We start from the raw sequence: 12,478 nt of genomic DNA, 5'->3' as shown, positions 1-12,478 counted from the left end.
CCGAAGCAGAGCCCCCAGAGTCACCTTGTCCCTCCAGGAGTCCTCACTCTGCACCTTCTGCCTCAGCGCCTCCTGCAGCTGCTCCGTCCTGCTCTTCAGCAGCTCCCTAAAAACACAAGTTCCAGGTAAACCTGGGCTCTGCCCTCACTGCTGGAGTCCCCTTGCCTTGCAATGAAGTCCTGCTTGTCCTGGCCCCAGGAATCACCACCTGGAATCTCCACCACGCCCTCATTTGCCTCCTGAATTTCACGTTTTAAAGAAAATACAGTACTTATCTTCCACCTCAAATGATGTTTTAATACTTCTTTGATATTTTCAAGACAAATTTCAGAGAACACAGAGAAACTTCAAATGTTCCACCCAGAACTTGTATTTCATGAACTTGAAATATTAGGGTCATTAGTTTTAAAATTGTAATGGGTTTGGAATGAAAAGCACCGAGTGCTTTCTGTCCTTCAAGGTACTGTTTGTTACGCGGGGCTTGCAGGGCAAGACTCCTGGAGAGCTTAAATTCCTGTCACTGGTGTTGTTAACAACTTGTCCACCACAAAAATGCCTCAATTCCCTCAGCCAGGGTCTTGGACAGGATCTGGTGCTTGGGGAGGTGTGAGAGCAGCTTCCCACCAGTTCAGTCTGGCTCTGAAGGGTCTCAGCTGTGAACAAAGCTGCCATTGTCCCTGGGATTGCTTTTGAGATGTGCAAAATAAAGCACTGGGCTTCTGAGGCTGTTTTCCCTGGAATGGGATCGAGCTGGAGTGCCTTTGCTTTGGGCTCACCAACCTGAATCCATATTTTTTTAATTACCTGCAGTAGAATCTCCATCTCCGGTTTTACTCCTGACAGCCACAGGCTTGTTTTCAGCATTTAAAGGTGCCAGGAGGCACCAACTGTTCTGCATTTCAGGGGTTTGAATATTCCCTGCACCTTCAGCACAAAGAGCAGCTGAACAGCTGCAGAAATGGGGCTTTGGGGCTCAGAGGAAACTCCAGCTGAAGCCTTGCAGTCCAAGCAGAACTCCTCTCCTCCTATTTTTAATAGTACTCTTTCTTCTTTTCTCTCCATCCAAGTTTTGTCTGTCCCACAACAACTTAAAAACCCAATCCAATGACCTCCAAAATCTCCAGAATTTTCAGGAGCACCTGAGTTCTGCTCAGCTCCCTTTACCTTTCCTGTTTCAGCATCAGCACCTCCTGCTCTGTTTGGCCCAGGAGAGCTTTAAGCGTTTCCAGCTCACTCTCTGATCTCCCAGTTCTTCTTTTCAGATCTTCTTCTCTCCTTTCTTTCTCAGCCACTTCCTCCTGTAAATGTTTGCAGACTTGTTGGCAAATGAGAAGGGATTCCTCCTTTTCCTTCAGCTCTTTTGTAAGTCTACAGATGAAATAAAGAAATAGCAGCATTGGAGTTACTATATTCTCATTTATAGACAGAAATAATGATGCCTGGAAAATAAAATAATGGTCAAAACTCCATGTGTTCTTTATGAAGTTAAATCTATTGACTTGACAAAAAAAAAGTAAAATGTATTGCATAAAAACTGCATTAAAATAATAAAATGTTTGCTGTCATTTGAAAATTACAAAAATATGAAATATCATTTCAGCATTTACCTGGACTCAGCAATTCCATTCTCATATTTGATCTTTTTCAGTTCGTTTTGACAGACATCGAGTTCTGTTGACTTCACCCTAAAAAAACATTGGGAAAAAAGGGTATTATCCAAAGAAATGAGCCTTCACTCTGCAGCAGCCTGGATATCACTTCTGGGTGTATTTTCCTCCTTGCATTTTCCATTTCAGGTAGAAGGCCACGAACAGAAAGTTCTGTCAGCTCCAGCAGAGGTTGTTAATAATTGGAAGTTACACTTCCAGTGACATCTCAGCCTGACTTGGATGACAAATGTTGCAAACACGAAGTGAGATCTTGCAACACTGATGACAGTTTTGAGTAATAAATGAATAAAATGGAACAAATCCCAATTTTGTAGGCAAAAGGGCTGGAAACTTTCCAGGTTTCATGTCATTATGTCACCATTGCACCAATTAATAACCATGGTTAAGGTTCATATTTACATTTAAACAGATATAGAATATGCTGTTTTATTAAACTGTGCCCGCAGTATGCTGAAATGTTAATTTACACTTGGAAAGCCCTCAGTGTTTATTTAACTGTGTTCATCACATCTTTGTTTCCCACTCAATCCTTACATTATCACTGAAGTACTTTGTTGCTAAGCATCCCAAATATTTGCAACTTGGTCACGGTCAGACCCCCTGAATGAAGGAACTGAAACCAGAAGGTGCAGAGCAGAACAGCACAAATCCTTTGCTCAGGTTCCAGGGAAACATGGGGACAGAGAGCCTGGCAGTGCCAGTTCCTGCCTCCTGAGCCTCACAAACACAGTTTGTGCCTCTGGTGCCAGAGGACCCCTCTCACAGGGGTCCTCTGGCACCCTCCCTCTGGATTCTCCTGGAGGTGATGTCCCCGAGCTGCTCCAGTGCCCACTGAGGTTTTCAGCACTGGGCTGTGGCATTTGTCATGTTTTGTGGTGTTGGGGTGTCAGGCTCCCGCTGTGGGAGTGTTCTGAGTGGCTGGGGAGTGCTCTGGAAATGGGAGAAAACCCTGGAATGGTTTGGGTTGGAAGGGACCCCAAAGTCCCATCTTGTTCCCCCCACACTTTCCATAGACCAGGTGGTTCCAAGCCCCATCCAACCTGGCCTTGGGCACTGCCAGGGATCCAGGGGCAGCCACAAATTCCCTGGAAAACCTGTGCCAGGCGTGCCCACCCTCCCAGGGAACAATTCCTTCCCAATATCCCACGCAACCCTGCCCTCTGGCAGCACTCTATCACTATATATTCCTTCCTTCCTTCCTTCCTACATAACAATGTGTATATACACATAAAATATATGTGTATATTGCACAAAATACACACATAACAATGTGTATATACACATAAAATATATGTGTATATTACACAATATTACACAAAATACACACATAACAGTGTGTATATACACATAAAATATATGTGTATATTACACATATATTACACAAAATACACACATAACAATGTGTATATACACATTTTTAGTCCTGAAGGTTCGGGGATTTCCCAAAATGCATCCTGCACCTGTGTGTTAGGTGAGGCACTGCATCAGTCTCCTTATCCCTCCTCTGCAGTTCCAGTAATCCCTGCTGGAGGAAGGAAGCCCTGCTCCCACAGCCAGGCTGGCTCAGGCAGGTGCTCAGACATAACCATGTGAAGATAAAATAGTTCCTCTGCGGGTCAAAAACTTCTCAGAGCATTGTGACAAGCAGCACTTGCTGGAAAAAAAAAAAAAACAAAAAACAAACGTGGTTTCTGTGTTTTATGTGCAGTGGGAAGCAATGAAGGAATGGGAATCTTACAGCAGCAGCTTCTTGTAGTGGTCCATCTCTGCTGTCACCTTCTGCAGCTGCAGGCCAGCTGTCTCCACCTGATTTGTTAAATCTGAAAGCAAAAACACGAGGTTGTGTCTCTGTTCATGTTAAATGAATCCACTTCAGTGCTTTGTTTCCAGGTGGGAGCTGCAGCTCCTCGCTCCCGCCTCAGGCAGAGCAGTGCACACGAGCAGAGTGTTTTTACAGCAAAAAGCTGGGGTTTCTTCGTGTGCTTGGGGCTTTTCATCCCACCAGAAAACACCAAATTCAACTACACCGAAACATGAAATCGGATTGTTTGCTTTAAATCAGATTGTTTGTACATAAAGCTGAGAGCAAACAGATGCAGGAAGGTGGCCCCAGAACTCACCTGGAATTTACTTCATCTGAAACCCTGGCAGTAATTTAATGCTGTTGTACTTGTCTTATCCTCTACATGTTATCCTTCAGAACACATCACCTCAGCTCCAATCTGCCACTGCCTTTTTCCCAGTCCAATCCCTGATTTTTTTTATTTATCTCATCTGGTTTTGTCTGCCTTACCATCATCCTTTTCTATGCTTTTAAGTCCTGAGAACAGCCATAACTTGCAGATGTGAAGCCCTTTAAACTAAAGCAGCAGCATATGGCTTAATCTGATTTTCATCTCCAGAACATATCGCAGGATCGTGGAATGCCTTGGGCTGGGAGGGACCTTAAAGCTCATCCAGCCCCAGCTCCCTTCCACTGTCCCAGGCTGCTCCAAGCCCCATCCTGGAACCCCTCAGGGATGGGGCAGCCACAGCAACTTGGGCATCTCTAAATATCCTCATGAACAAGAGCTGCCTTTCCAGAAAGCCGAGGAATGATTTGAAATCGAAGTTTCTACCAAAAGGACAGCAGCAAAAAATACATGGGAAAAAATCCAATGAAAATTCATTGCAACAGATCTGGAAGTGAAAAAAACCAACCAAGATTATTCCACAGAAAGCAACAGCAGACAAAGTGAGGCGACTTTGTCTCTGAAGGGAACAGCTCCCAAGACAGTCCTTCAACGTTCCCTGATGTATCTTCCCAGAAGCCAAATCTGACAGTCCTGTTCTTAAATTTATCATTTCACCCCAATTCCCTGAATTTCTGTAACTTTTCCCACATGTCTCTGTCAGTCATTTCCAGCAATGATGATGATCTCAGTGTGGGATTTCCTGCCAGCCACACCTTATCTTGATAAACCCTACAACTGGAAGAGTCCCCTCTTTTCAGTAAGGGGAAAAGGAAAATAATTCATAAGACTACAACCAAAAAAAATCAGGGAGAGAATTATATAGGGTAAAACACGCAGGACCTGTCAGATCCATTCCCAAACTACCAGCATTTAGAAAGTACTTCTTGAAGAGAAAAGTAAAATTTCTTGGATTGACTGAACCCTTGGAAAAATCACGGCAGTTAACTGTAGAAGCAGCTTCTCCCCAGCTGCCGGGGGCCACAGCCAACCAAAGCCGCTCCGCTGGCACGCACCCGTGGGACAGCCCTCGGGTGCCGCCACTGCCATCGACTGAGGTGAGCAGCGCTCCAGGCTGTGACAACTGGTGGCACCTTCCCCTGTCTCTGAGCCAGCAGTGGTGGCCAAGCACCCTCTGGACACATCAGGCCACCTGCAGTCCCTGCTGGTCCCTTCACCGGCCATTCCTCAGCCGCGCACTGTCCTGCACTTTCCCAGAGCTAAGGGATCCGACTCTCGTTTCCTGGCAGTGCCTGGCACAATTCCTGCAGCAAAGGGAGAAGCTTTGGCTCCAGCTGCCCAGCAGATGTGAGGCACAGCACTGGGAACCAGCCAACCCTGACAGCAGAAACGTGACTCTGTGAAAACAGATGAAGGCCAGATTAGTGTGGATGGACACCAGACAGAGCAGGACCTTCTGCCCATCCTCACAGGCTGCTCTGGAGCAGATTTCCCCAAACAGCTCTTTCTGGCCTTTTTAAAATTGTTATTTTAAAAGATTTCTGCCAGTAATTAATAACTGTGGTGTTTTTTCTTCTCCCTCAGTGTGGGAGTGTGGACACAAGCTCTGCAATAAAGGAAAAGGAGAGGGATGATGCCTGGTTTGCTTCTGTACTTTGGGTGGTCCCTCTCAAAGCTGTTTCCTCTTTCACTCCATTTGTTCTCAGAAGTTTTCATGCTCACTGAGCATGGACAGGAGTTTTTCATGAGGGAATAGATGGATTTGATTACACAAATAGTTTCTGCAAGTCTTCTTTAGAGAGAATTCCCACCAAAGTCAATGGGAGGTGGGGAGCAGAAAGTCCCACACCCATGGAGGCAGATTTCAATGCAAACCATGGTAAAAATGAGGCAAGTAATAAGGAGAATGGCAATACAAATGGAAACTTGTGCTGCAAACCTGCTGAACAGAGGAAAATGTATTCAAAGGCTTATGTAAAAATGTTCTCTGGTAATGAAAATAAAGCCTCTTGCAAAACATGCAAAGCCAACAGAAAGAACTCACACTCTGTAATACTGATACTGGGCTCAGTGCTGCAAGAGCCACCACTTCTCAAGGACTCAGCAGGCCAAATCCATCTCAGTTTCATTCATGCTGAACTTTACTTATTTTTGTGACTCAGAATGGCTCTCAGCACAGTCACCAACCTTCCAGTAACCTCCTGTGAGCCGTGCTGTGACAGGGACAGGGACTGAGGGGCACGGCCCCAACGTGCACGAGGGCCTGACCAACCACAGAAACAGAAACAGAACAAACTGGGCACGGTTTCCTCTTCCTTGGGCAAATTGCATCACTGCAGCCCCCGGTGTGTGCAGAACACCCAGCAGAGCCTGCCCACAGCTGGCTTTCAGGAATTTAACCACCCAGTTTGCATCCAAGGGCACGGTGCCCCAGCTCCTGCCTGCAAACAGCAACAACTGGTAAAGTTTTCAGTGAAAAATAAAAATAATAGGCAGCACATTGGGTAAGCAGCCACTCTGGAAGCCATCAGCTCCACAGCTAATTCCTAACAGATTCCCAGTGAGGCTGGATCAGAGGCACACGTGGTAGAGCTGTGTAATTTTCTGCTTTTCCTGCACAACCTACAACATCCAATCCAATACAATTGCCAACAATCTGGGGGTAATCTAAACAAAAGCTCAATGTTTCATACATGTGCACAAAGAAGATTATTTCGCTGTAGTTAAGATTTCATGGGGAGGTTCATAAGCACTGCTCAAACAGATCATGGAATCCCAGAATCCCAGGATGGTTTGGGCTGGGAGGGACCTTAAAGCCCACGCAGTGCCACCCTGCCGTGGCAGGGACACCTCCCAGTGTCCCAGGTGCTCCCAGCCCTGTCCAGCCTGGCCTTGGACACTGCCAGGGATGCAGGGGCAGCCCCAGCTTGAGGCTCAAAGCCATCTGCCATCCCCCAGGAGGGCTGGGATCCTCCTCCATCCTCTCCCCTCCAGACCTTTGGGGCCCTCTCAGCCACCAGGGACCAGCCTGGAGCACATGGGGAGCTCAGAGCTGGAAGATGGTCAAGGAATTGGAACACAGAGCACACAGATCCCTGGCCAAGGCAGACTGGAACCCAGCCCCTCCTGCTGGATTTTCTCTCTGGGAAATAGGAGGTTGTAGCAATTATTTAAAACCTTCTTAATAACCAGCCCTTGTACGGGCCCTGAATCTGGCCAATCAGCTGTGTCAAAAGGGGCAAAAATATTTAATTCTTCTCAGAACGCTAATTCCAGGCAAATTCAGGTGTACACTTTACACAGATAGTTTCCAGTACATTTATTTAAAGAGCATAGCAGACAATCTGTGAGGAATATGAAATACATGCATGATAAATTACAGTGTCAGAGCGGGAAAACACTGCCTCACCACGTGTTTCTAAGGAGACCAAAAAGTGAAGTAACACCCCAAGGCCCGGCACAGAACAGAGCTAATTTTTTGTATTTATAATAGCTCATGTACTGTGTCCTCTAAGATATTTTTTTTTGACTACACAACAAAGTCCTTCTTTTAATTTGTGACTCACAGAAGTCTGGAAGGAGCCCAGGGGTGGACTCCAGATTGAGATCCTTTCTAGAGACCTCACCAGTGCCATCAGGAAGTGTCCAAATCACTCAAAGCTGCCAGGAACTGGGAGGATGTGCCAGGAGAGGAGTGACTGAGCTTTATCTCCCCCAGCACAGGCTGCTGACCACTGCCAGCCTGGGCTCTCTGGCCTCTGCTTCATTCTTTCACCCCCATACAGAAAACCAGCAGAGAAAAAGCAGAAAAAGGAACCAGATTCTAAAGAGTTTTGAGTGGCACAAATCAAGGGCAGCCTCAACAGAAGAAACCAACAACTGCAACCATGCAGACATGACAATCTCCATGACCTTAAAAATCCTTAAATAGGGGAAAAAATGTTATTTTGGCAGAGCCTGCTCCCTCCCATGCCCCCGGTGACACAGCACAAGCACGCCTGCACTCAGAAGGATTGGATTTGCTCATCCATGGCCAGAGTTCACACTCCAGCATCAAAGGCCTGGGTCTAAAGCCTGAATTTTCTGCCTGTATTCCTGCCTGTTTGAAGCCAAGCTAATTGGGATATGTCAAAATGCCTACAGACCTGCTTCTCCTACACATTAACATTGGTTTGAAATACTGTCCTTCCTTACTGGCTGGGAAAACTGAACAGGAAAAAAATGGAGATGCTGACCTTAATTTTCCTTGGGGATAATTTTTTATCCTCAGTGTTTAGGCCAAGCAGACAAAACAAAATACAATGAAGACACATCCTTTAATACAGAATTATGGGTTGGAAAGGACATCAAAGCCCACCCAGTGCCAGCCCTGCCACAGCAGGGACACCTCCCACTGTCCCAGGTGCTCCAAGCCCAGTGTCCAACCTGGCCCTGGGCACTGCCAGGGATCCAGGGGCAGCCCCAGCTGCTCTGGGAATCCCAGCCCAGCCAGGAATTTCCAGTTCCCAATCTCCCACCCATCCCTGCCCCTGGCAGTGGGAGCCATTCCCTGTGTCCTGTCCCCCATCCCTTGTCCCCAGTCCCTCTGCAGCTCTCCTGGAGCCCCTTCAGGCCCTGGCAGGGCTCTGAGCTCTCCCTGGAGCTGCTCCTCTCCTGGCTCCATAGGAGAACCTGGATTCCTGCTTTTCCTCAACAAGCAAAGTGGGGCCCTTCCCTCAGTCCCACTCCCCAGCAGCCTGGTCCCAGCCCTCTGGCAGGGAGCTGGGATTGTTTGCCACGGATTCCTGGGCCTCCTCTTGCACTCAGGCTGCTGAAAAGCTCTAATGAGCCATTGCCTCTGCTCCAACAGCAGCCCTGCACTCCCCAGCTCTCACCCTCCCCAGACTTCCTACTGCAGCTGGAATTCAGAAAAAAATACTTTCAACAGCACTTGTAGCATGAACAGGGGCTGTCTGAACTGCAGCCTACCTCAAACTGCAGGAAACTATTCCCCCTTTGCATTTTCAAAGCTCGTCAAAGTGGTTTTTAAAGTGCCTTTAAAGACACTCCAGGAGATGAAAACACCTCCTTTCCATGAGCACTGCTGGCATTCCCTGTCCTCTCCACGAGTACTGCTGGCATTCCCTCTCCTCTCCATGAGTACTGCTGGCATTCCCTGTCCTCTCCACGAGTACTGCTGGCATTCCCTGCCCTATGAGTACTGCTGGCATTCCCTGTCCTCTCCATGAGTACTTCTGGCATTCCCTGTCCTCTCCATGAGTGCTAGCATCCCTGTCCTCTCCATGAGTACTGCTGGCATTCCCTGCCCTATGAGTACTGCTGGCATTCCCTCTCCTCTCCATGAGTACTGCTGGCATTCCCTGTCCTCTCCATGAGTGCTAGCATCCCTGTCCTCTCCATGAGTACTGCTGGCATTCCCTCTCCTCTCCATGAGTACTGCTGGCATTCCCTCTCCTCTCCATGAGTACTGCTGGCATTCCCTCTCCTCTCCATGAGTACTGCTGGCATTCCCTCTCCTCTCCACGAGTACTGCTGGCATTCCCTGCCCTATGAGTACTGCTGGCATTCCCTGTCCTCTCCATGAGTACTGCTGGCATTCCCTGTGCTCTCCATGAGTACTGCTGGCATCTCCTGTCCTCTCCATGAGTACTGCTGGCATTCCCTGTCCTCTCCATGAGTACTGCTGGCATTCCCTGTCCTCTCCATGGGTACTGCTGGCATTCCCTGTCCTCTCCACGAGTACTGCTGGCATTCCCTCCCCTCTCCTCTCCACAAGGAGTGCTGGCATCCCCTCCCCAGCTGCCTGCAGTTTTCCATCATCTCTCAGCAGCCTCGTTAAGGCAGCAGACCACCAGGTGTAGATTTGGAGCTGAAGCAGCCTATGGAGCAGGAGCAGCCAAAGACTGAAAATTTGGATTTTGGGAGCATCACCAGCAATTTCAACCCATCCAGAGCCAGGCCAGAGCTGTCATGAGCTGAAGAAAAACCGCAAGGACTTTGGGGAAGAAAAATGTTGTTTTATTTGTGATTAAGGGTTTAGCTGGTAATAAAATGAAAGCAGAAGTCTTCTAGAAGCCTGTGCTACTGCAGCCCTGCTGCTGCCAGCACTAAGAACACAGACACACTATCACCATTATTGATTTTTGACTTGGGGAGTTTAATTGATTAAACAATTACCCAGCAGACCTTACCCCGTGTTGAGCATTTGTCAAGACCTGTCACCTCCCTTCAACTGGGGGATGCTCTGTGAGGCTGAAAAGTGGCTTGAAGCCAGCAAACCAACTGATCCCACAAATCCCCTACAAAGGGGATCTCCAGAAAGCATGAGAGCAAAAAACAACAGCAGAAACAACTGCTTGGTTCCTGCTCTTGCAAATGCCTGCTGTGATGTGGAATAATCACGGCTTCACAGTTCTGTGAGAAACATGCAACCAAAATATTGGTTGCAAAAAGGAAAATCCTTTAAAAACACGTAAATCGCAAATCCTGGTAGTTTTTATTATTTCTGGAGTGTCAAATTATTTCAAAGAGGGACTTTGGAGAAGTCTGTGGGAGGAAAAAAAGCAAAAATGAGGCAAAACCCCAAGCTCCCCCCAAAGCATGGACACTCAGGATGTGGCTGATTTCCACACCCCACTTTGGACAGGACAAATCCACTCCCTGGAGCTGATTTCCAGTAAGATGCTTGCCCCCACTCATTTATTTTAATACAATGGCAAACTCATTTCATATTTAATGATCGTTTCGTGAAAAATATCCTGTTTGGTGTTTCAAAGAGAACCATTTTTATCAGCAGTGCATTAACTGGGTTTATTACCTCAACCCAGCAATGTGTTCCCTAGAGCCAGACCCCTTGAAATCCTCCTGGATTTGTGTTTTACTGATCCATTCAGGAAGGGTGGAATCCAAATGCCTGAGCCAGCAGCTTTCCTGCCTTGAAACCTCCTTCTGGATACCCACATCAAACGTTTTACTGCTTCTTAATAACTCATTTATTAGCAAGTGACTGCTACATTTTATTAATGTTTTAAAATGTCTCACATAAAACATCAATCAGCTTAGATTGTATTTTTGCTCATCATTAAGATTTTGCAGGGTCCTGATATTCTGTATGAATTCCATATATGGAATTAGCTGTGTTTTTAGCTAAGTTTTCTCTATAAAATCTCAGTTGTTTTATATTTCACTGCAAATTTTCAACCTGGGATAGTGGAAGGTGTCCCTGCCCATGGCAAGGGGTGGAATGAGCAAGAAAGCAAGAGAAAAGAGATCCAAGAGATACCCACATAAATAATCCTTTTGCAGTGAGTTTTTGTCTGCACACAGCTCCCAGGGTATCATTTCAAGTGCTGTCACTGCTCCCACCCTTTTCTAGAGCATTCTCTGCTTCCTGAGATGCAGGCAAGGGCAGATCATTAGAGTCTGCTGTTTAATGACTGGAGAAAAGGGCCTGGCCTGGCCTGCTTTTCAGTCCTGCTCTGACAGCCAGAAGTCCTTGCTGCTCCTGCACTCAAAATGAGACCAATTCTTTGGATTTTACCCTCCGAGCCTGCTGTTCTACTTAAGCTGGACAATTAACAACAGGATTGTATTCCACCACCTTCATGATTTTCCTCTTTTTCTTCACTTGCCCTCCCAGCCAGATGCCTGGTGCTCCCAGCAGGGTTCCAGACTCCTTGGAATGACATTCCCTCCTTCTGACTGCACAAACTCACCTTTTATTCAGGCCTGTTGAGTCTTTTCACAGTAACAACCACAACTTTGGTGTTTTTAAAAACATTTTTAACTTTGGTGCTTTTAAAAACATTTTTCCCCCTGGGATTTTTGCTAGAAAAGATAAAAACTTCTCTTACCCAGAGTTTCCTTCTGCAGCTCACGGCACCGACTCTGGAGCTCGTTCCCCTGCTGAAGGGAAGTTTGGAGCTGCTGAGTTTTCAGCTCAACTGTGTCAGCCACCTCAGTGAGGTGTTTGACCTTCTCCTGGAGACACTCGTTCTCCCGCTGGGATTTTGCCAATCTTTGGTTCAATTTGGGTATTTCTGAGGAGGCAAAACAAACCCATGTAGACTGTTACTATTCTGTGTTAATCATGAACAAGAACATCAAAGCTTTTAAAAGGCATCAACAAAAAATATTGTGGGGCTAAATTGTTTTGATGTAGAAAGCTGGATTTGAGGATGGGTGTGATATTCCTGTGTGGCACTAGTCTGAAGTGGGAAATGTTGGATGAGGGATACAGAGCCTGTGTAAGAAAGGCTCCACTCCTGCTTCCACACAGATCCTCTGTATATTGGGAGTACTACAACAAACAGAACAAGGAACACCCCAGAAAAGGAGCCTTGAAGTGCACGAGTCCCTCTGAGCTGAGGATGTCTGCAGGGACACCATTCCCTGCAGACTGCCATTCCCTGCAGGTGCTGCCATTCCCTCCAGCCTGCAGCAGGCAGGGAATGAAAGAGCCCAGGGAGAGAGCAATCCTCAGGACCCAGGAGCCTTCCAGTGTCACATGGACACTGCAGTTCACTGCTCCCACAGGAGTGAAGATTAGGGAGGGATGTTCTGGGGTCTGCAGCAGGCCCAGGGCCCCCAGCTCCTGCTGGTGCTGGCTCAGTGTCT

General features: G+C 47.1%; 1 protein-coding gene across 2 annotated transcripts in view; it reads right to left on the bottom strand.

The window, feature by feature from the left end:
• LEKR1 (leucine, glutamate and lysine rich 1) overlaps positions 1–12,478 on the bottom strand; it is a 36,165-nt gene that overhangs the window by 8,581 nt on the left and 15,106 nt on the right. For both annotated transcript variants that reach the window (XM_068200148.1, XM_068200149.1), the window contains exons 5-9: positions 11,716–11,901; positions 3,409–3,490; positions 1,608–1,685; positions 1,165–1,368; positions 25–106 (exon numbers count right to left, since the gene is read on the bottom strand). In XM_068200148.1, coding sequence (XP_068056249.1) covers positions 25–106; positions 1,165–1,368; positions 1,608–1,685; positions 3,409–3,490; positions 11,716–11,901 — 632 coding nt within the window. The remainder of the gene's footprint in view (positions 1–24; positions 107–1,164; positions 1,369–1,607; positions 1,686–3,408; positions 3,491–11,715; positions 11,902–12,478) is intronic.

Source organism: Anomalospiza imberbis, chromosome 10 (assembly GCF_031753505.1).
Source record: "Anomalospiza imberbis isolate Cuckoo-Finch-1a 21T00152 chromosome 10, ASM3175350v1, whole genome shotgun sequence".
Classification (NCBI taxonomy): domain Eukaryota; kingdom Metazoa; phylum Chordata; class Aves; order Passeriformes; family Viduidae; genus Anomalospiza; species Anomalospiza imberbis.
Note: the sequence above shows the minus strand (reverse complement) of the source record. Positions and strands in the feature narration are given on the sequence as shown.